General features: G+C 46.3%; 1 protein-coding gene across 1 annotated transcript in view; it reads right to left on the bottom strand.

Annotated features, from left to right (window-relative positions):
- STAB1 (stabilin 1) overlaps positions 1 to 24,811 on the bottom strand; it is a 756,575-nt gene that overhangs the window by 512,685 nt on the left and 219,079 nt on the right. The window contains exons 13-14 of the mRNA XM_086939405.1: positions 3,195 to 3,317; positions 540 to 677 (exon numbers count right to left, since the gene is read on the bottom strand). Coding sequence (XP_086795531.1) covers positions 540 to 677; positions 3,195 to 3,317 — 261 coding nt within the window. The remainder of the gene's footprint in view (positions 1 to 539; positions 678 to 3,194; positions 3,318 to 24,811) is intronic.

Genomic DNA, 24,811 nt, shown 5'->3' with positions numbered 1-24,811 from the left:
CAAGTGAACTGGCTGATTAATTGTATCCTGTGGTTTATAACTCTGCAATAAAAATATATTTAAAAAAAAAAAAAAGTTCAAATTTATGGTAATTTGCAACCCCTATTAGCGAAATCGCTATTTGCGATTCCGTCATGCATTGCATAGCATAGATCTGCCCCTCTATGCTATGTTTACACTATGTTTATTGCTGTAGAGCTGCCCCTCTAGGCTATGTTTACACTATGTTTACTTTGCATGTTAAGAACGATGTATACTTTATCTGGGCATTGCTGTGGGCTGCCCTGTGCATGCTATGCTTACTCTTCATGTAAAGAAAGATTCATTCATTATGTGGGTGCTAGTGTGAGCTGTCCTGTCCATGCTATGTTTACACTGCATGTACATTATGTGGGTGTTGCCCTGAGATGCCCTGTCCATGCTATGTGTACGCTATGTTTACGCTGTATGTGCATAAATATGTACACATGATGTGCCTCTTGCCCTGGGCTGCCCTCTGACTGGCATGTTTACGCTGTTAACAGAGATGTTTACAGTACCTGTCCGTTGTTGCTGTCGGTGCTGGGGGTGTAGGTGGTCCTGGCCTTGTCGATGACGTGGATCACGCCATTCGCCGCGGGCTGATTTGGCATCGTAATGTAGTAGGAAACATTGGGCGACGACGTATACATAAAGGCCTGGAAAAAAAAACCAACCTGTTAATGCATGTATGTTTTTATGTGTCGGAGTGCCGAGCTCTGCACAGCCTAAACCCTTTAACCTAAAGGACTATTTCTATGTATTGTAGCAATTATATAGCGCTTTCTACCTCATACGCGGCGCTGCAGCACTTGATTACATGGTGTGCATGCTCCAGCATGTAGGGTGTGTGGTGAAAGAGTGTTGTCTTTGTTTTGATCCTATATGGGAAAGGTTTACATGTGCCAGACGAGCGTCTCGTGCTGTGCACATGTGCGCAGCGTGATGGAGGAAGAAGTGAGAGAGGCGCACAACCAACCCGGTGGTTCATCCTTGTGCTGATGCAGGAGTTGTGGGGGCCAAGCTGGGATCGGCGCAGGAGCTGTGTGGACCGCAACAGGAATGGAGCAGGTCTGTGTGGCCTTGGCCGGGATTGGGGCAGAGCTGCGGGGGCTGAGCCTGTGTCAGGGCAGGAACTGTCTGGGCTGAGCCGGGACCAGGACAAGAGTAGGGGTGGACAACGAATTCCACTCCGCCGCAGAGTTAGCTGAGTTATGCCCACTCCCCACTCTGTGTCTGGACCGGAGGAGGCTTGCTGCCCCATGGAGCAGCACCAGGGAGCTAAGGGGAGTGGAGAGGACCTCTCTGAGCATGTCACCTGCCTAGGGTTCCCTCTACATCTCACTGAGTGTGTCTTGAGTGTAGCGGGGTCAGGCCTGAAGATCTAAATACTACTGTCACTGGGGAGCCAGCCACACATTGCAAGCTGCAACGTCACCACAGGGAACCAATGCGCGTCTACCACAGTATATGACTTCTGTCTGACCAAACCGGCCACACACACTATAGGCTACCACCTCTTTATTGTCCTTGCACTGCCCTTGAAATCCAGGAATGTTTTTTGAGTGTCTCCCACTTGTTATTACCTCATCCTAAATTCTGGGAAAGTTTCTTCAATATGTCCACCCTTCTCCCTCCCACCATGAGACCCTATTGCCCTTATCCTAAATTTGAATTCTTGGAATGTTTATTCAATGCGTCCACCCCATTCCCCTCCCACATGAGTCCCTCTTGTCCTTACCCTGCCTTTGAGATCTAGGAATGTTATTTCAGCATGTCAACCCTTCTCCCCCTGCCCTTGAGAACCTCTTGTCCTTACCTTGGCTTTGAAAACCAAGAACATTTTATTCTAAAGTTCTACCATTTCCTGCCCACCATGAGTTCCTCTTGTCCTTACCCTGTCTTTCAACTCAAGGACTGTTTATTATAAAGTTCCACCATCTCCTGCCCTCCAGGATACCACCTTGTCCTTTACTCGCTCTAAACTCCAGGAATGTTTATTCTAAAGAGCCACCATCTCCTCCCCCAACCCCCTTCCCCCCCCCCCAGGAAGCCTTGTTCTTACCCTGCCTTTGAACTCCAGGAATGTTTATTCTAAATATCTCCCCACCCCCCAGGAAGCCTGGCCCTTACCCTGCCTTTAAACTCCAGGAATGTTTATTCTAAACATCCCACATCACACCCCCCATGGAAGCCTTGTGCTTACCCTGCCTTTGAACTCCAGGAATGTTTATTCTAAACATTCCCCATTACCCCCTCCATGGAAGTCTTGTCCTTACCCTGCCTTTGAACTCCAGGAATGTTATTCTAAAGATCCCCCATCACCCCACCCCAGGAAGCCTTGTTCTTACCCTCCCTTTGAACTCCAGGAATGTTTATTCTAAAGATCCCCCATCACCCCCCACCCCTGGAAGCCTTGTTCTTACCCTGCCTTTGAACTCCAGGAATGTTTATTCTAAAGATCACCATCATCCCACCCTCAGGAAGCCTTGTTCTTACCCTCCCTTTGAACTCCAGGAATGTTTATTCAAGATATCCACTCATTAACTGCCCTCCATGAGACCCACATCCTTACCTTGCCTTTGAACTCCAGGAATGTTTATTCTAAATATCCCTTATCACCCCCTCCACGGAAGCCTTGTCCTTACCCTGCCTTTGAACTATAGGTATGTTTAAACTAAACATCCCCCATCATCCGCTGCCCCTTGGAAGCCTTGTCCTTACCCTGCCTTTGAACTCCAGGAATGTTTATTCTAAACATCCCTCATCATCCCCCGCCCCTTGGAAGCTTTGTCCTTACCCTGCCTTTGAACTCCAGGAAAGTTTATTCTAAACATCCCCCATCATCCCCCGCCCCTTTGGAAGCCTTGTCCTTACCCTGCCTTTGAATTCCAGGAATGTTTATTCTAAACATTCCCCATCCTCCCCCCGCCCCTTGGAAGCCTTGTCCTTACCCTGCCTTTGAACTCCAGGAATGTTTCTTCTAAAGATCACCCATCACTCCACCCCCAGGAAGCCTTGTTCTTACCCTCCCTTTGAACTCAGGAATGTTTATTCAAGATATCCACTCATTACCTGCCCTCCATGAGAACCACATCCTTACCTTGCCTTTGAACTCCAGGAATGTTTATTCTAAACATCCCTCATCACCCCCTCCATGGAAGCCTTGTCCTTACCCTGCCTTTGAACTGCATCGACTCTCCACCCAGGGTCCACATGGTTTTCATCTGATTCAAATCCGCTGCCAGGTGGACACCAGGTATGATGTGTAGTTTGCACAAGTACGGAGCCAAGTCACTCTGTGAAGAGGTAAACACGGAAATGTTTAGACATGACAAACCTCACACTGTTCGACCTGAACTAACAAGACGCTCTTTTTATTCCATGTGAGATGATACATCCACTCATGAAAATATGGCTCTAAGGAGCTTCCACGCAACACGCCATTTTGGATGAAAAATGTTCCAGTTCTTGCGCTGCCAGAATTCACATGAAAAACCTCTGCTGCCATCAAGGCAGAGGACTACAGCAGGAAGAAGGGACACCCAGGGCGATGGGGGCAAAATGCACACTGCACCGGAAATCTAACTTTGCATTCATCGAGGAATACTTAAAAAGCGTGCATTGTTTATTACAATGTTTGAAAAAACCTTGTAGGAAGCTGGCTCTTTATATAGTATATCACAAAGAGGTATACTGTGCAGAGTCCAGGTATTCCTTATCAGTGGACAGCGGCGTGCTCTAGCAATCCCAAGGCGCTCCTCCAGGGGTCAGTGTGGTCGAGCAGCCTTAGGCTTATCAGAGACGAGTGTCAGACATCTGCAGCACACACAGAGTCAGTGAACGATACACACTCAAGAAGGAGATCCACACCAATTTATAAAAATAACACGGATTTGATATATATTTTTATCACCAAGAACTTTGTTATTGGGGATGTACTTTGTTTTTCGATTTCACTGTTATAAAAGTACCCAGAAACATTCCTGCATTGGGTGGTATCCCGGCTTGTAAGTATTCAGGAGTACACTGGCACTTATATCTTTCAATGCATTAATGTTGCCCTATGGGAAAGAAACTTACACTGCATACGGGTACTTGGTAGCAGCTTACAGGACTCTTCTTCAGGACTTAAAGTAAGTGTGGGGCAAGGCTCAAGGCAGCTCCAACAGGTCACCTTGGTCTGCTCTGCGGCATCCGGGTGCAGAGGTGCAATTCAGCGCCGGGTTCCCCGTTTTAATCAATAGAGAATAGTCCGGTCACAAAGAGGCTGCAAGCAGGGACTGGGGGGGATAGTCCGGGTGAATTCATAGGGTAACTCAGTCCTTGGGATGATTGGGCACGTAGGGTCACCGCTGGTCCACTGGAACTTGGCTCTCTGGAACTCGAGGGCTCAGCGGATGTATGACGGTACAACGCGTGCTTTTACAACGTGTACCTTTACGATGCAGGTTTTACAACGCAAGTCGTTACAACGACTTGCGTTGGGGGCGCTGGATAGTGAATAGTTTAATTTACTATTCCAACTCCAGTCCCAGTGGATAGTAGGGAAGGTGTTGGATAGTAAATTAAACTATTACCTATCCTAGAGCGCCCTCCAGCGAAAGTCGTTGTAATGACTTTCGTTGTTAAACCTGCGTCGTAACGGTACTTCGTTGTAAAAGTTCAGTTGTAAAGGACGTTCCCCGGGCTGGGCTGCAGTGGAAAGGACGCACTGCAGGAGTCACTTGCAGTTTGAAGTTGAACTATAAAAACTGACTGGGGGCTCAGCTCGTGTGCCCTATCCATCCACTTCTCATTGGGCTGCGAGTGTCGGCTGCAGTGATGCTTTCAGGTGCCGGGTCACTGTGCTCAAGAGTCTCTTGCAGTTCCAGCTTTCTTGCAGACGGTGGCTCCAGGAGGGGACTGGGGGCCGGACTGGCTAAATCCAAGGAGGAGCTTAGCTCTTGAGGGTCTCCATGCCTCAGGGGCACCGTCGGTTCACGGCACCCCGGGCCGGAGGGCTCGTGTGCAGTGCTGTTTGGCCCTGGCGTGGTTACGCTGGCAGAGGCTCTCGTGTCGGTCCTTTGGTGCCTGCAAACGTGCAGGGAGGCAGCTCCTCTGCTCCAACGGAGATGTTGCTGGGTAGGTGAAGTCATTGGTCACTCTTCCGCAGGTTTTGGAGGTGACACAGCTTTCTAGAAGAGCCAGGGCTGTGCTACTGTCTGGAACAGCAGGCAGGCTGGCAGGGTTGGCGCCAAGTCAGTTGCTGCTCCTCACTTCTCGTGCTGTGGACTCTTCTTTGTCTTTCGCTCTTATCCAGGCAGACAAATCTGATTTCCTGGTGTCAGGGGTGGTACCCAATACTCAATTTAGGGGCTCTAAAGGGAGTGAGGGCTATTAGCCAATGGGCAACTTACCCCGATGGTTACTACATTCCCAAGATGACCACTTCCTGTGGGGAGTGGGCATCACCGTGTCCCAGAGTTCCTAATTTCACCAGAACCAAGATGGTGAAATCCTAATTTTCGTGTTCACTGCAGGTAGCCCACCTTCGGGTTTGACTAGCCCGGAGGTGCACCACGCCTCCTTGCATTGCTAATTTCCTACCTGTCCTGGTGCCAAATGGGTCTCGGGCCTGGGGTTACAGCCTCCATGTCTGAGGGATACCAGGCTCACACATCAAAGGTGGTGCGCTCTTTGAATCTTCCTGCCTTGACATGCGAATGTACTGACCTCCGAGAGCGGGTCCCTCACCTTCTAGGGGGCCCGAAAGTCGCCTGTGGTGGGAGGCTGGACAGGACCAGTCAGCAGCACACTAGGAGGCTAGTAGGGTTCAGGGAGCACCTCTAAGGTACCCTCTGGGTGCATGTATTAATGAATCCATCACTGGAATACGCATGGGTTTATTAATACGAGGTGTTTGATACCAAAAACCTTTGGTTTCAGTGAAGCCATCATGTAGCTGGGAACTTGTTTTTACCATAGCCCAGTTCATACCTTAAGATGGCTTCCCTGCTCACTTGTAATATTCAGCAAAGGAACTAGACATTACAGGGACATATCTGCTCGTGCGGATATGTCCTCACGTGTGCTATATAGCACCCTGCCTTAGGGTTCCAAGCCCTGCTGCAGGGGTGACTTACAGGCAGCCCATGCAGTGTCTTTGGCACGGCACACACAAGTGTGCCATGTCCTGTTTTCAAACATGCTTTGCACCATGTCACGCAGCCTGCAGCGGCAGTCTGTGCTGAATTTGTGTGTGGGTCCCTTGGGAGACAAAAGGTATGCTGCAGCCCTTAGGGATCCTCTTTCGTACCCATGCCCTAGGTACCCGGGGTACCATTTACTAGAGTCTTACATGGGTAATAAGTTCCATGCCAATTGGCTTAAAATGAGACATCACCTTGCTTAAAGGAATGAGAACTGAAACTGAAGTCTGGGTAGGAGGCCTCGGTGGACTGACAGAGTCGAAAATCAGAATCAAGAAGCTACTAAAAATGGGGCAAAAAGTGGGCAGACAACTGCAGCAACCCTGAATTGCTTTTAGAGGGATTTCATGTTAACAGATTATGAATAGCTTTGAAAATTTTTTACAAACAATCTGAAGTAATTGAAACTCCAACACAGTAAGTGCACCATGTTTTAAAGCAGTTTACTTAATTTGTTGCAAAATTATAACTGTCACCATTTTGAACAAAAAGGGCATTTAAAAATAATCCCAAAATAGGTTTATCAACTTTTGTTGACTTTTCATTAACAGCTAGAACAGTAGATAAATCCAACATTTCCAAACCCACTAAACACATATTCATAACTCAAAAACATATGTGACCTGTTTAGTTATAAGGGCTATGATGATTATCAATTATATATCAATAATAAAATCAATCATAAAAGGCCTATAGATGTTTAAATAATTCTGGAAGGTATACAGGCTATTCAGTAACTAATTTACCTTCTAACCAGAAGAATATTCTGATGTTTTAGCAGGTAAAAGTAAACAACCAAGATGCAAAATCTGAGAATAAACCCTCAGTTTTCCCTACACAAATTGTCAAAAGTGCATAGTTGTTGCTTCTTGGAAGGATAAATACCATATACTATACATTACTGCTTTTATCTATATCTCCGAACCGGTGAATTTTGAGCTCAAGACTATTTGCATTGTTTAAAGACCAAACTCCAACTGTACTTGTGACTCGCCCAGGGGTGAGAGCAGCTCTGCGTTGCCTGCGGACGCTGACAATGTTTATAGAAAAAAGGGGTCCGTCTCGGCTAAATCCTGCCCACGTCTGTATGTCCACCCCAAAGTTCTTCTAACTCTCCTGTTCTGGCTACAGTCATGCCTACCGTCTGCTTACAGCCCTGTCCACTGCATGAAAGTAGGTGTTCCTAAATATTTTCTATTTGATGTGTCATATTGTCTTGTTTCACTACTGGTTTAAGTACAAGTTACTTCATCAGGACAGCCCTACTATGTCAGATGTCACCATGAGGGCAGAGTCGTATTCTCTGTCTGAGACCTATAAAATGTGCCCTTTTGGGGATGTGTGCCAGACGTTTCTTGCATTTTGAACCTAGCAGACTCCATGCTAGTCTGTATCATGATTTGTACTCAGACTTTTTTGCTTTCCTTCTTGAAGGCAGACTCCACATTGGTCTGTCTGTTGATTTACACTTGACTTTTCAATAGACCAGATTTATGCTAGTCCTTTTACTGAACTAAACTTTGGTTCTGGCTGCATACTTGCTTTGGAGGTTGACTGTAGTAATCAGGAAGAGACTTCTTGATGGTTAGATCCAGTTTATTCTTAGGAGACAGCTTACACAACCACCACGAATAGATGCACAGCTGTAACTGTTACTAGTAGAACATTACACTCCCAAGGATCCCTAAGAATCCCCAGGCAGAAAGAACCAAAACAATTCTGAATAGAACATGGGAAGGGAAGTACAAGAATAAGTGGAGAGTAAAGCACGGAATGGAATACTACACACCTTCCCCCCTAAAAAAAAACAAAAAAAAACAAAGAAAAAAAAAAAACTTAAAGGTAGTAATCATGCAACTTTACAGGAGTATGTTTCACACGAATGCTTTTCCTAAGAGAAGAATCATCATTAGGAATCACAGGACAAGATATGGGAACATTTTCACTAACAGGATCGTTGACATGGCTAGGAGGTGGTTCAGTGATCTGGTTGCTATTGTCAGACATGGACGGACTGCAATTACCAGGCACAGGAACAACACGATCAACACTCTGGTTCTCACAGTCAAAAGAGTTAAACAAAGGAGAAAAAGATGCATCATTTTGATCACACAAAGGCTTAGCAGTGGTAAGATCATTAGAAGAGGATGGTGCAGAACAGGGTTCAGTATTAGAAGAATCTAAACCTTTACATAGTGAAATCCTTCTAAAATTCAATATTTTTCCATCCTTAACCCTCACAGCCTTAGAAAATACTTCAATAACCTTGCAAGGGTCTGACCACTTATTCCACTTATTGTCAAAAGCTCTGCCTAATTTCACGCGGACAAAATCACCCACCCTGACCTTCTGACCGGAGCTTTTAGTGGACAGAAAATTAGCTTTCATTCTTTCCTGATATCTCAAAACTCTGTCCTTAACACAAGCAGGATCGACAGAAGAATCAGCAGGTATCTTAACTTTCATCCACCAGGGCAGGAGTTTGGAACCAGGCTTTCTGCCTCTAAGCAATTCAAAGGGTGAAAACCCTGTGACAGAGTTAGGTGAAGTGCGATAAGACAGTAAGGTGGAACGCAGGGTTTTTTTCCAGTCTAGATTGCTTTTAACGGCCAGCTGAATAGACTCTTTGATGACGCGGTTAAAGCGTTCCGTCTGACCATTGGCTTGCGGATTATAATTCGACACCCTTTTGTGCACGATTCCGCACCTCTGGATGAATGACAAAAATTCTTTGCTTATAAATTGCGGACCATTATCCGACACAATCTCCGCGGGAATTCCTTCTCTACAAAAAACCTCATCAAGAAATTGAATAATTTGAGTGGAGCCAACTTTGTCGACAATTTTTAGCTCTGGCCACTTGGAAAAATAATCGATAAGGACCAGGCCAAACACATTTTGGTGGGGAAACAAGTTAAGAGGTCCAATTATGTCAATGCCCAATTTCTTGCAGGGGCAAGAGACAAATTCAATGGGAGAAGTAGCAACAGACAAGGGTTTAACAGTCTTGTCACTTTTATCACAAGGGGAACATGAACGAACCCATTTGTCGACCATTCTGTCTACACCAGGCCACCAGTAGAACTCGCGGATGCGTCTTTTGGTGCCAGACATGCCCATATGGCCTTCATGGGCCATGGAAATAATTCTTTCTCTCAAGGAAATGGGAGGAATGATTTTATCGCCACGAAAAACAAAACCTTGGTCAAACATAAGTTCATCGTTTACCTTGAAAAAAGAAAGGATGTCCCCAGATAAGTATCGCTCTTGAGGCCAACCATATTGTAAATGTCTAGTTAAAGAAGCAAGGTTAGAATCATTCGCCATAGCTTCCCTCCACTCAATTTCAGAAATACTAGAAGAAACACCAGCTGGACCACAATCGTTGACATCATCGATATTAAAGACAACATCTGATTCGTTGTTCCAATTACCAGAAAAAATAGAATTGATTAAAGGCAGCCTGGACATGCAGTCGGCGTGCACGTTTAACCGCCCAGGAACATATTCAACAATACATTGAAATTCTTGCAATTTGGCTGCAAGACGTGCTAGTCGCGCTGTTAAGGTCCTGCCACCACCAGCTGCCAGCATATTAATTAGAGGCTTATGGTCGGTTCTTAAACGGAACCTGGTTCCCCAAAGAAATTGCCTAAAATGTTCAGAGGCCCAGGTACAAGCTAGTAACTCTTTTTCAATTGTGGAGTAATTGAACTCAGCGCCCCGCAAGGTTCTTGAAGCATATGACACAACGTACTCTTCACCTCTGTCTTTTTGCATTAAAACTGAGCCTAAGCCAACATTGCTTGCATCAACACACACTATACATTCTTTGTCTAAATCAAAAGGTCTTAGAAAAGGAGCATTAATAATTTCTTGTTTCAGTAACTCAAAAGCATGTTGCTGATCGCTATTCCACACAAACTTCGCATCCTTCTTCAATAACACCCTGAGAGGATGAACTTTGGAAGCATAATCTTGGACGAATTTGCTATAAAATTCTGTAAGACCAAGAAAGGAAACAAGTTGATCTTTGTTCAAGGGAGCATGGGCTTTGGATATACTCTTGATATGGTTGAGTTTAGGTTTGATCCCCAGGGCTGAAATCTCATGGCCGAGGTATTCGACCTGACTTTGTCTGAATTTACATTTGGATAATTTAAGTGTCAGCCCATATTCTTGCACACTTTTCAAAACTTTTACCAAATTTTTATTGTGCTCCTCAAAAATTTTTCCGTGTATTAGGATGTCGTCCTGAAAGGCGATAGCACCCTCACATCCTTCTAGTACTGTCTTCATGAGGCGTTGGAAGACGGACGCTGCACTAGCTAGGCCGAATGGCATACGACAATACTGAAACAAACCCTCAGGTGTAATAAAAGTGGTTAAGAATTTGGAGTCTTCGTGTAAAATTACCTGATGGTAAGCGCTGGTTAGATCTAGCGTGGAAAAAACACAGGCGCCAGAAAGAGTGGAAATGAGCTCGTGTATGTGGGGTAAGGGATGTCTGTCAATCCAGATCTCCTTGTTTAGGCTGCGGAGATCTACACACAGACGAAGCTCGCCGTTGCTCTTAAGGGATAAAACAACGGGCGAAACCCATGGGGATGACTCAACTGGTTCGATGATCTTTTTGGAAACTAGATCTGATAAAATTAACTTTAATTTATCACGGTAGGCCAAGGGTACATTTCTGACCCTATGCCGGACGGGAACAGCTGATTCCTTAAGTATAATGCGGTGTTTGAAATTAGCGAAAACCCCCAAATTATCATTGAAAATACAGGGGAAATCTTTTTTTAATTGGGAAATAAAGTCATTTTCCGGAGGAACGACATAGACAGGGGGAGAGGCATTGGGATCAAGTTTGATTCCTAAATCAAACTGATGGGGCCAGCATAAGATGGATGCCCCTTTCGAGGAGACGTAAACCTTCCCCCTAGTAGTTCTATCTTTAAACCTGATCTCCGCCCACATATAACCTTCAAGGCCTATCTTCTTCCCTGTGTACCCTCCAGGATGTATATCAGGTGGTAAAAGTTCCTTTGAGGACCAAAACTTGTCAAAGACATCCTTGCCAATTATGGTGTACCAGGCACATGAGTCGATAAGCATGGAGATTTCTACACCATTAATAAGAATAATGTCACTGGGAAAACCTTTGCACTCAGTATCACCAACACACAACATCGTATTAATTTCAGACGGTTGTTCACAGTCATCATACTCCTCATGTGATAAGAAATTAACTTTCTGCGAGGACTTACACATTTTGGTGAAATGACCTGACTTTTTGCATTTGACGCAAATTTTGTTCCAAGCAGGACACCCTTTATAATTTCCCACGTGATCATTAGCGCCACATCTATAGCAAATTATAGGAGACCTTCTTTGGAAGGGTTTATTATCTCTGCCGAAATTGTCTCTTTTAGTAGAATTGAAGGTAGGTTTCCTGTAATTTGGAGGATTCCTGACTAAGGAAACTTCCGGAATAGTTACTTTAGTTTTGGTTTCATGGCCTCTTATTTCGTTAACAAACAATTCCGATTGCTCAATACCTTTGGCAATGTTTAGGACAGCGTTAAGAGAGGACTCAGTACCCATCCATAAACGTTCCTGTATCTTTTTACTCTTAGTACGCATCATGATTTGATCCCTTAAGACTTGGTCAAAATCAATAGTTTCAAAGGAACAAGAACTAGCTAGAGTGCGTAGAGCAGCTACATAGGTTTCTATGGATTCATCTTCTTTTTGAATTCTAGAATAGAATTTAAAACGTTCCATCACTGTATTAATTTTCCTTCCAAATCTGGTGCTTAATTGCTTAACAACCACTTCAAAAACATTTACATCACCTGCACCAGTATTATCAATAGGTGGTAGACTTTCCAATTCTTTGAGACCGGCACCACCTAGACAATTTTTTAACAAAGCGAGTTTCCTTTTGGGGGAACAGCCATCTTCTTCTACCACATCTACGTAGGCTAAAAAGGTTGGATACCAAAGGTCCCATTCCACTTTGGGATCACCAGCCGAAGGTAAGAAATGTGCAGGTAAAATTATGTTATTCAACATTTTTTTTTTAAAATAATATTAAAAATACCAAAATAAAGAAAAATAAAAATAAAGGTCACAGTTATTTGGTTGAATAAGTTGTCAGAACATAGTTGTACAATAATAGCATTGAAGAAAGTCTGGAAAAGGGGAATACCTTCTCTGTGAATAAAGATGCTCAATACAATTCCCTTGTAAACAAAACTGCAACCAGGATGTAAATTACGGAACAGAATAAGCCAAGGTACATAAATAACTGTGGTAATAATCGATACGAATGGGTTAAATTACATAAATAACTGTGGCGTTAAAAAGCGTTAAAAAAAACGGGACTCGGATCGGAGACTGTTGTCATGGTGATCCAAGATGGTTGCTGGAACGCAGCGCTGTGCGTAGAACGACGCTGTCCAATGACGCAGGTACACGCAGAGGCGGAGAGTGCGGATGACGCGTCTGATCCAGGAGCGTGGTGAAGGGCTTCCGGCAGCGAATGGAGCGCACGCGAAGATAAAGGTGAGTCTCGTGTGCTTTTTGAAAGATGCGCTTCCACAATAAAGTCGTAGGGAAAGCCAAAAATGCCACAAAAACACCAGCAGAACGGGGATTTCACGCGGAGGGAAAACAGAGTAGATATGAGATGAAATCCAACAGGTTGTGAGCGAGTGACCGCTCGAATTCCCAAATATGAGGGAAAATGCGCAAAATACAAGGAAACAGCCGCAGGTGCAATCAAGGCACGTCGAGTAAGAAATACTGCCGCTGGTGTTATAGTTTAACACATAAAGAATTTTAAAAGTACCTTAAATGAGTCCACACTGCAAACGGTGAACGCTGTCTCCAAACTGGATTTTCCTTTTTAAAAAAAAAATAAACGAGGAAAATAGACGGGTCCTGTTAAGCTTCAGGCTTGATATCCCGATCGTCGCCAGAATATGTAGTAATCAGGAAGAGACTTCTTGATGGTTAGATCCAGTTTATTCTTAGGAGACAGCTTACACAACCACCACGAATAGATGCACAGCTGTAACTGTTGCTAGTAGAACATTACACTCCCAAGGATCCCTAAGAATCCCCAGGCAGAAAGAACCAAAACAATTCTGAATAGAACATGGGAAGGGAAGTACAAGAATAAGTGGAGAGTAAAGCACGGAATGGAATACTACATTGACCATATGTAGATCTCTCGCAACTGACATTATTTGAGGCTGATTTGAATTTGAATAATTACTTTTTACGTCTGTAATGATTTTAAAATTTGAAAAAACCTTTCTGGTTTTGACTTTGAATTTTGACCAGCGACGCATAAAAGACTTGCAAAGATTTTCTTAAATAAATTCATGTGGATCATTGCTATTCACTGCGGTGGTATACACTGCCCCCTGTTCATGTGCAAGCTGGAATGCTGGGCTTCTAAAGTTATGATGGTAAGGATGCCAGCATAGCAAACACAAGGAGACGCCAGCATGCCAGGAGGGTTACTCAAGTATACCAGAGCGCTGCTCGAAGGCCAGCTTGCAGGGGTGGGAGACGGATTGACAAGGAATGAACAGAGTCACAGAGACCTCAGCTCCAGACCTGGCCCAGGTGGGTGACACAAGACCTACAAATCTCACGTCACTGATGAGAAGTGCGGTCGCTCTTCCCCGCCTCATTGTGGCTGTGAAGTGGTGAGGAGGTGTCCGGGGTCGGATGCTTTTCAGCAGAATGACATACGTACACGAGCAAGAACACCAGCAAGTTGTCCTCCGGGGCAATACATGGCTATATGCAAAGTACATTTGTACCATGAGATTATAATTAATTATTCAAGAGAACATTTTTACAAAATATATTTCATTTATTCTGAAAACTATAAATATATATGCCTTAATACAACCTTATAGGTAGACCCCGCCTTTCTAAGGCTTATGCTGATGGCTAGATATCGAAACCCAAGCGTTCGTGTTGGAGTAAATGGAACGATCTTCTAGAAGTGTTATCATTATTGGGGAACACCAGTCAGCTGTCGCCTGTCACCGCATTTATTTGCATCACCCTGTATCCCTTCGCAGATCCTGTCGCCATCTACAATGTCAGCCACCCTTTGAGGAGCCCCAGTCCACAGCAGATCTCAACCAGTCTGCGGTCACCTGTTATCCAACGCCGCCCAATCCACCAGGTGATGCCCAAAGCACCAGACGAAGCCGATCACTGCTTCTAATCTCAGTTTATCTCCGCAGAAGCGCCTAAAGTAGGGGGAGTCGGGGACCGAGCCGCATAGCAGACTTGCAAAACTGAACCGCACAATGCGCTCAGTCAAACAAGATTCATAAAGTGCAGCCACTCACCCAAGAGGGTGTCCAGGCGCTGAACCAAGCTGTGTAAAGAAATGATTCTGTTTGAGACAGTGGGGGGACAGGCAGTTCACCTCACAACTATGGACTCTCTGAAAGGGACGTCATCTCCAGGGCCGGCGCCAGGCATGGGCAGCGTGGGCAGCGGCCCAGGGCCTCGCAGCCAGGGGGCCTCGCGCTTTCAAATGCTTCAGAGTTTGGAGGCCCAGGGGGCCCAGGAGGCCCAAGGGATTTAATCAATATCTGCCTGCCTTGGCCTAATCGCTGCATCTGCATGAGGATAGCAGCGATTAGACAGGTCATTCAAGAGCCCTCACCTGTGAAGTGCGCCCTCCCCTGGTTGAATAAGAAGCAGGATAACCTGCAGGGCGCTAAAGGAAAGATAGAATGAGGGCGCCTCACACTGAAAACAGCTCAGCTCATCCAGGACTAGGGAAAGGGAGCACAGAGTAAATGAAAGGGGTGCGAAATACGGAATCAAGTGAGAGGGGGCGGGGGAGCAGATAGGTGTGATAGCAGCCAGACAAGAGGTGCAGGAAGAGGAGCACAATCAGAATGTAAAATTGGCTGGAGCAGGGCTTTCAGTGTGCTAGGTCCCTCGAGTCTTTACCTGGTGGTAAATTAAAATCAACATTGAAACAGGCCATACCGGACCCTATATTCTCGTCCTTTACTTTACCTACAAAAACAATGATCCTGTATCAGCATAATAATTGTATAACACAGTGGCCGGGTTGGACATTAGGGCAATCAGGCAGTGTGTAATGGTCCAATCTGCCAGGTTAGTATTTGACCTGTTTTTTGGGCTGTTTGTTTGCCTGCTTTATGGTCAGATGAACATGTTTTTAATGTTGATTTTCATGATATTAAAACAAACATTGCCTGCAGCAAAATCAAATTATGCAATCTCTCATACCTTACAAAAAACGTAAACCGCATGTCTTTACAAGTTAAAAACTGCCCTAATTTTGACATTACTAGCTAACTAATTCACTAATGGGGGCCACTTTTATTTTTGTGCTGGGCCTATTTCCTGACCCTATGAGGTCACTTCCTGTCAGGTTAAATCTTATGCAAATTATAGGGGCCTCGCATGTTCCTATTCTGCCCGGGGCCCCACAAATCCTAGGACCGGCCCTGGTCATCTCAAGAGGCCCCTCCTCGTTCACCCCAGAGCTCCACGTCAGTCATGGAACAGGCTGGGTGAGATTGGGGCAAGACTGGATCCGTGGGGTACGCGGGGCTGCGTCTGTTCACTGACGGGAAAGGGATTGCCTGAGGGAGCGTTGTAGTGTCTTGTATATAGCGGGGACCCCTTTGGTTCCTAACGGACTCCGTAGTCTTGTGACGTAAGTGATTGGATGTGGTTAATAAAATTCCTGACGCAGTCAGTGCCAGTTAAAGGTTACCCTCTGAGAAATAAAGACGTGTAATACCGAGCTCCGTGCGCGGCATCATTCATTCACTACCGGGCCGGGGAGGGCGCTGCAGGGGTGTGATATAAACAAGACAGATGCTTACGGCTGGAAGGGAAGCAGGAGCGGAGCTGAGGACGCTTGAAACAGGCAGTGAATGGGAAACTGGAAGTCTCCAGGGGAAACTATGTCATTAGTTCTGTTATGAGTTATTTATAAAGCTCAACTTTTGCCCAAGGATATCTTGGCGCTGCTTCAGCACTAAAAAAGGATGGTTAGTTCTTGAAATTGAAGATGCTAGTTGTAGAAAAGCCAAGTTTTAAATGCTTTCCTGAAAGGCCAGTGTTCAGGAATAGCTCTGATGTGAGCTGGAAGGGCGTTCCAAAGTTTGGCGGCATTGCATACCAAGCCTCGCCCTCCCCAGGAAGCCTGTAGTCAGGGATTATCCGATTTTTTGCCTTCCTAGAGCACATTTGTCTGGAAAGGCGGTACCATTTGAAACCTTGCTCCAGATATTCTAGGCCTCTCCCGTACACTACAGAGTCGTATGGGCAGTGCCGGATTGGGAACCACAACAGGCCCTGGCAAAGTGCTCGACCGGCCCCCCTCCCGACTCGGGGGGGGGGGGGGAGGGGGGTTGTGGGTGCCCCCGAGCTCTTTGCCGGGGCCGGTTTTCAGCCGATTTTGGTACAGGGCCGATTTTGCAGCTATGCTGCAAAAACGGCACTGTAACAAAATCGGCCCCCAGGGGCCCAAAACCGGCCCCCACCTGTGCGGCACACCGAGGGATTGCCCGGTGCCCGCTATGGCCAGTCCGGGCCTGCGTATGGGTGATACAAAGGGAAAAAATTATTCGGTGAATCGGGGGCCAATGGACCTTGAGGAGCGCTTGTCTGGTGGAATGGCACTTGGGAAGACCTAAAAGCATGCGATCCGCCGTATTCTGCATGACTTGAACTTTGTTCAAAAAATATTTTTGAATATTCAGGTAGAGACCATTGCAGGATTCAAGTTTGGAAAGGATAAGGCTGGTGACAACAAATTTCCGTAAATCCTCGGGGAGATAAGGTAACATTTTCTTTCCCACCTTTATGATGTAGAAAGCAGAAGAAATAACCACTTTTACTTGGTCATCATAAGTAGTTTATTGTCAAACTGGATTTCTAGACTTTTTACTTGTGCAGCTGGGACCGGAAGAATGCCCCTTTCCTGTGGCCACCGACTAGGAGACCAAAAAGAGGTATCTGTGCCGAAGAGGACAACCTCTGTATTGCCCGAGTTTAGCTTAAGGCAGTTCAAGCTCATCCAGTCTTTGATTGCATGCTACAATTTTTTATCTACTGTATGTATTTTTATCGTTGCTATAGGTCAGAGAAACAAGTATGTGGGCGTCATCTGCAATTGACGTTAGGGAGAACCCAAAAGATTTGACAAGAGTGGCAAGAGATCTGACAAATGTTGAAATGTGTTGGTCCAAGTGAGAGCCCTGAGGGACTCCGCATGGAAGAGAAAAAGGGTTGGAGGTGAAGGAGCCAAAGGTCACAGATTGTTCTTTATCCCTATGGGAGGAGCTAAGTAGGGCCAAGGCTTTCCTTTTAATACCAATTTCTGCTGCACGGCCCACCAACAAACTTTGGTTGACCGTATCGAAAGCCGCTGAGAGATCCAGCAGAATCAGGGCTGCTTTTCCTCCACTCCCCAGCATGGCTCTGAATTGTTCCGGAGCTGTAATCAAAGCCGCCTCTGTGCTATAATCACTTCTGAACCCATATTGAGTGGGATCCAAAATTTGATTAGTTTGGACAGAATTGTTTATTTAAATTTATTGAAATGAACATGTGGTGTTTGTCTGTATGATGCAATACAGAATAAATCCTCTAAATTAATTGTTTTGTAACTCGGACCACCTCCTTCTTGTACTGATTCACGGACCCAGGTCCTCGAGTTCTAAGGGCCCACCCCTTTATTACTCACTTTCCTCCACTCCCCAGCAAGGCTCTGAATTGTTCCGGAGCTGTAATCAGAGCCGCCTCAGTGCTATAATCACTTCTGAACCCATATTGAGTGGGATCCAAAATTTGATTAGTTTGGAGGAAGGCTGAGAATTGAAGGTTTATTGCTTTTTAAACAATTTTGGCTCGGAGCGGAGTCCTTGAAATAGGACAGTAATATTGGGATCTTCGGGGTTAAGATTCGTTTTTTTCAGCATCAGTAGGATGGAAACCTTTTTCCAATGTTTAGGAAAGATTCCAGTAGTGAACATGGTGTGGAAAATGGTGGTGAGGGATTCAATTCAATTCAATGAAGCCTTTATTTCAATTATTCATCATAAAAGACAAGACCATCCAAAGTTAAAACAGGTACTCCTTCACTTCAAATACATCATATGAATGAATGGATATTCATCAAAATGACTATTTCAGATCAACGTAGGTTAATAAATAAATATATATACATATTAAAACGGGATCCTAAAATGTGAATTAAGTTCAGCATCTAGGAAAAGCTGGGGGAGGGTCAGTGGTTTCCTCTATTGTTGTTGAAGAGTGAAAATGCTACAGATTGTTTCTACTTTATTGAGAAAGGCTTTAGCTAGTGTTACAGAAAGCCTGTGTGGCTACCATAGTTCAGAAGAGTGGTCACGGTACACACAGCTCTTGCGTTCAATTTTCAGCCAATTTGACTTTTTGTGGGAAGTATTGTGTTTTTTTTTCTTCCGTAGCTTGTTTATATTCGGAGAGGTGTATCTTGTATGTATCTTTTTCCAGATTGCTATAGTAAATGTAAATCCCGTATTTGTAAAGCGCGAACTACTCACCCTTACGAGTCTCCAGGCGCTGGGGGCCGCAATGGAAATTAAGCGAGCTATTGCCCAGAGTCACATGGTGCTGAGCTGCCGCAGGAGCCAGGGGTTGAACCGTGAACTCTGTACTCTGGGGTCAGCTGCCCTGGCCGCTGCGCCACACCTCGCCGCTATAGTTGGCTCTCCTTTGGTGTTCTTGTCTTCTCCATTTTAATTTTAGTGATTTAAGTTTGCTCATATACCACTGTGCGGACACCTTCCCTTTGGTTTGTTTTGCTCTTTTCTTGGCGCTAGAGTGGATGTGGGAGAGGTAAGCCGGGTAGAGTATTATAAGGACAGTTCATCGGGACCACCAGTGGTAGGCGGTGGGAATCTGTCAGTCGTCGAAGGAATTTCTCAGCCTGAACCTGGTGCCAGCTCTGGTGTGTTTGAAGGTCTGATATTTGGTGAGTTTTCTGAGATTTGTATCCCAAATAGATTGGCGCTATGATGAGACCATGGTAAAGAGAGAGCGTTCCGCACCGCCAGGGGTGTGGCCTGCTAAAGCCCACCTTTAGAGCAAGGCCAACATTCAAACAAAGCTGTAATAGGGCTACTGTATTAGTAAGAGCAATAGGAAGGGAAAAGTAAGAAACGCTCCACAATCTGTCATGAATGATAGCTTGTCTGCTCCTTGGAAGGGACCCCTCTTGAGGAATAAAACAATCTCATAGGAAGGCAGGGAGCAGATTAACCTCACTGAGTTCAGGGAGACACCGAGCAGCTCTTGTGAGAAACAAGCGCTGGGTGTTTCTCTGCTCCAAAAACACAAGCCTCGGAGTCTAACTGGCACCCTTGGAAGCAATGGAAATCAGGATCATATAAAAGTACAAGGAGATTAGTGGCAGGTTCATAGAAACAGGAACTGGCTCATGGAAATATAGAGTGGGATAAGGGGGAAGGATAGGACTCGGATAAACAGGACTAGAAATCTGCACACTAAAGTAGGGAAGAGTAAAAAGAACGGATGATGGACGGAATGCTGAACAAATCAAACATTCACCCTCAGTTACAGATTTGGGTTACATCAATATTTATTTTGCTCACCACGCCACCCTAGTTTGGACCCAGCCATATGCAAATAAGTCTTGACCCTACTTCCCATGGATCCCAGGGCAGGTCCTCCCATGACCATAAACAAGCATTCTGGGACTGTTTTCGGGGTATCACCCCATATCAGCCAGGCTAGCTTGAATCCGGTGGCATATCGAGCATGAGGCCAACGGGAAGCAGGGTCAAGACTGATTTGCATACGGCTGGGTCAAAACTGAGGTGGTGTGGTGAGCAAACAAACTATGGATTAAATCCAGATCTGGGACTTGGGTTGAATGTTTGTATTGCTCAGCATTCCGTCCATCATTTGTTCTTTTTGCTTTTATCGCCCTAAGTTGGCAGGGTATGCCCAGACGTGGGTCCCCTGCTCACTACATCACTGGATTCAAGCTAGCCTGGCTGATGAGGGGTGAAGCCCTGAAACCGGTCTTAGGATACCTGTTTCTGGTCCAGGGAAGACCTGGCTTGGCAGGTCAGGCTGGACTGTTCCCATGAAGCACAGGGTCAAGCCTGACAAAACAATATGACCCAGCACGCCAAACAATGTTCATCAAGTATAATCTTAAGTGAAAATGACTATCAAGTCCATTCAGCAGATCTGGTTTCAGTTTTCTTTATTATATTTCTTCTTAAAACGACCGTAGCCAACGCGTTTCGTCCCTAACGACTTCTTCAGGGCAAATGCAATATAGAAAGCCTTTCTTCGTGTTCATCAGAAATACTGCATGAGATATTTGCTACCTCTCAAAGCAGCCTCCTATGTAATCTTATATGCTTTCGCAGATTTGCAATAATGGTTGTTCTCCCTATAGGTTCCGTATCAGAAGTATATTGTCTGTCCCTGTCGCAATTTGTATTTATCGTGGAAGTCCTCCCATTGTGCAGCCCATTCGATTTCTGTTGAACACAAAGAAAGGCTTTCTACATTGCACTTGCAGGTGCAGGGAGAGAACCAGGGGCCTCATTTATGAAAAATGACGCATGGCTGCGTGAAAACAGCGATGCGTCACTTTTCACTGCGCACTCCTTGCGACACCAATGATGCGTCATATTTAATGTATGACGCATCATGTCGCAAGGACTTACAGATACGTCAGCATTTCTGACGTATCTGTAAGCGCAAAAGTGACGCATTGCTGGAGGGTGTCACAAAAGTGACGCAACTCCAGCAATGCGTCCTTTCACATGGGGCAAGCCCCATGTGAAAGGGCTTGCGTCAGTCTTACGCCTGCTGTGAGGCAGGCGTAAGATTTTGACGCAACAGCATCCTAAAAGTGACGCAGTGAAATCTCATAGATTTCACTGCGTCATTATTACGAGGCTTTTTGCGGGGGAACGCCCCCTCTGCATACATTATACCTGACGCAGGTATAATGTGGCGCAGGGGTTTAAAAAGTGACGCATATGGCGCATGTTTTACACCGCTGGTGCGTCACGCACCGGCGGCGCAAAACTGACGCAAGGCCTTCATAAATAAGGCCCCAGGTGTACAGAGAAAACCAGGTGCACAAAGATAACCAGGTGCACGGAGAGAACCAGGTGCATGCAGAGAACCAGGTGCAGGGAGAGAACCAGGTACACAGAGAGAACCAGAGGCATGGAGAGAACCAGGTGCAGGGAGAGAACCAGGTGCACGGAGAGAACCAGGTGCACAAAGATAACCAGATGCACGGAGAGAACCAGGTGCACAAAGATAACCAGGTGCACGGAGAGAACCAGGTGCATGGAGAGAACCAGGTGCAGGGAGAGAACCAGGTACACAAATAGAACCAGGTGCATGGAGAGAACCAGTTGCAGGGAGAGTACCAAGTGCACAGAGAGAACCAGGTGCAGGGAGACAACCAGGTGCATGGAGAGAATCAGGTGCAGAGAGAGAACCAGGTGCAGGGAGAGAACCAGGTGCAGGGAGAGAACTAGGTGCAGGGAGAGAACCAGGTGCACAGAGAGAGTCAGGTGCAGGGTGAGTACCAGGTGCACAGAAAGAACCAGGTGCACAAATATAACCAGGTGCATGGAGAGAACCAGGTGCACGAGAGAACCAGGTGCACGGAGAGAACCAGGTGCACAGAGAGAACCAGGTGCACAAAGATAACCAGGTGCAAGGAGAGAACCAGGTGCAAGGAATCAAGCAGGTGCAAGGAATCCAGTACCTGCTAATGAAATGGAAGACAGAACTGGTAGTCGGAAAGGGAAAGACCTGGCAAACATGCAAACACAAGAAAGGACACAGGAAAAGCAGAAACAAAGAACACACTGGAGACAAGAAAGAGGAAAGTCAATAATGCAGATGTAAAGAGGTGAGAAAGGCCTTAAGATACAGAAAACAAGATATAGAGAATAGAATACCAGCAGCAGGGCATGGTCGGGGCAGAAAGGACTCCAGGAACCATGATGCATCAGGAGGGTACTGCAGAAGCCTGTACTGGAACAAGAAGTGTGCCTGGGAATGCACAGTGTAGAAGTGTCTGTGAATGCAGAGTGTAGAAGTGTGTCTGGGACTGCACAGTGTAGAAGTGTGTCTGGGAATGCACAGTGTAGAAGTGTGTCTGGGAATTCACAGTGTAGAAGTGTTTCTGGGAATGCATGGTGTAGAAGTTGTGAGAAGTTAGCCTGGCATATGATGTCCACTATTCTAGTGGGCACCTTGCACCAGTCTAATCGACCCTTATTGATGGTGGTTGTAAAGTCAACCTTATAGACAAGCTATTCTAGTGGTAGCATGGACCAGCAGTCTTAGGCTAGGAATTCAGAGAGCATGTGAAGCCAGTTGGTTTACCAATAATAATCCCTTGATACCAAATGAAAGGACACCACTCTAGGTATATATCAAATATATATATGTATTTATTCTAAACACAATCCCTCTGCACTCTTTATGAGGTCAGAGGTAAAAGTACATCACAAGTTACTCAATTGGCATACAATAAGTTGCACAAATACAGTTATGCCCTAGGGGCCTCACAAACCAAACACTAAAAAAGGGGTATAAGAACCACGTGAGAGTTAGAAGGCAGGCCTAGGGCCTGTAGAATCGCTGGGACTACACTAAACAACCAAAGGTTAGGAAGTAGGAGGCCCACAGGAGACGCGTGCAGTGTCTAAACACAGTCGCGAGTTACCAATGACTTATAATGGAAAACGAATAAGTTACGAAGTTACTGTTTAAGGGCACTTCCAGATGGACTACGGTAAAACCCCTTTAGACTAGGACACTTTGAGAGTCAAGACCCACAGGAGCACCGGAGTACTCGTGTTACCTCACCCAGGGAAGGCGGGTGCATAGGTGTCTTTTCGTGTCGGGTTTCACCGTCGTTTTCTATGGAGAGCTGCGAAGAAGTGCTGCAGGCGACCAGAGGAAATGTGTCCTGGCAGATCCAAGGATGGATCGGTGATGTGAAGAACCTGAAAGCAGAGGGGACAGAGTCTGGGTCACTAGCCAGTGACCTGGAAGGAACGAGGAAGAAACCAGGCGATGTTGCGTGCTTGAAGGTGAAGAAGGTGAGCTAGTCTCTTCAGCCACGAGGTCCAAGAGGCATTGACGATGACCAGGAGCTGGATACGAGCTGTTCCACGATGGATCTAGTTGACTGCAGAGTTGGTATCTGGATTGGACCCAATAAGCCTTCGCAACCACAACCCACGCAGGATGTCGAGATTGGCTCTGTTGCAGACCAGCAAGGTCTGTGGCACTTCTTCTTTGAAGGGAAGCTGGAGCAAGCCTGGAGCAACCAGGAAAGCAGTTTAGTTAAAAAAGAAAGTCTTCAGGGGGCTCACTAGCCAATGGGCAAGAAACCGGGAAGACGCGTCGAGCTGAAATGCAGGAGCAGGCTCCAAGCGGCACTCGTGGAGTGTGGAGGGCTGAGCTTCAGTGCAAATGGCGCTCGGGTCTGGGGCTTCTCGTACGCCAATGCACAACTGCGATGGAACCTTGGAAGTCGAGCTGTTGGCAAAATTCAGGATGTCCAGGGTGTCCGGTCTAACGTCTCTCGTGTCCGCCACGGGTCTCAGCTTTGCTGTGGATGTGGGTCGGAGTCAGAGAAGTCTGAGAGTCCAGTTCCTGGGTCACTGAGTCTTCGGGTTCCGGCGGGAGCATCGACAAAGCAGACCGGAAAGTTACTGGTGGTGCCTGTTTGCACAGGGTCAATCAATCAATCAGGAGTTTGTTAAAGCGCGACTACTCACCCGTAAGGGTCTCAAGGCGCTAGGGGTGGTGGGGGGGGGGGGGGGGGTGCAGGTTCCATTCCATCAAGGAGGGGTTCTGTCGAAGAGCCAGGTTTTGAGGTTTCTTGCGAAGATGGGGAGCGATGTTGTGTGTCTGAGGTGGAGCGGAAGGGCGTTCCATGCTTTGGCCGCGAGGAAGGAGAAGGAGCGGCCTCCCGATCTGGTCTTTCTGGTGCGGCGGACCATGGCGTAGGAAAGCTGGGCTGATCGTAGGGTCCTTTGGGGTGCGAGGAATTTGAGTCGGCTGTTCAGGTATGCTGGTCCGGTGCTGTGGGCGTGGGTGCGCATCTTAAAGGTGATTCTCGCCTCGACGGGGAGCCAGTGGAGTGTGCGCAGGTGCTGGGAGATGTGGCAGTGTTTTGGCAGGTTGAGGACCAGTCTTGCGGCGGCGTTCTGGGTGTTCTGTAGCTTGGGGATTAGGTTTTTGTTTATTCCGACGTAGAGTGCGTTGCCGTAGTCGAGTCTGCTGGTGACCAGGGCGTGAGTGACTGTCTTTCGGTGTTCGAGGGGGATCCATTTGAAGGTCTTACGAAGGAGGCGGAGGGTGTGGAAGCAGGAAGATGAGACAGAGTTGATCTGGCGGTCCATTTTGAGCTCAGAGTCCAGGATGATTCCCAGGTTGCGTGCGTGGTCTGTGGGGGTTGGCGGGTTTCCGAGGGCGGTGGGCCACCAGGTGTTGCTCCA

Source organism: Lissotriton vulgaris, chromosome 9, assembly GCF_964263255.1.
Source record: "Lissotriton vulgaris chromosome 9, aLisVul1.2, whole genome shotgun sequence".
In the NCBI taxonomy this organism is placed as follows: domain Eukaryota; kingdom Metazoa; phylum Chordata; class Amphibia; order Caudata; family Salamandridae; genus Lissotriton; species Lissotriton vulgaris.
The sequence above is the reverse complement of the archived record's forward strand: the minus strand, read 5'-3'. Positions and strand labels throughout refer to the sequence as shown.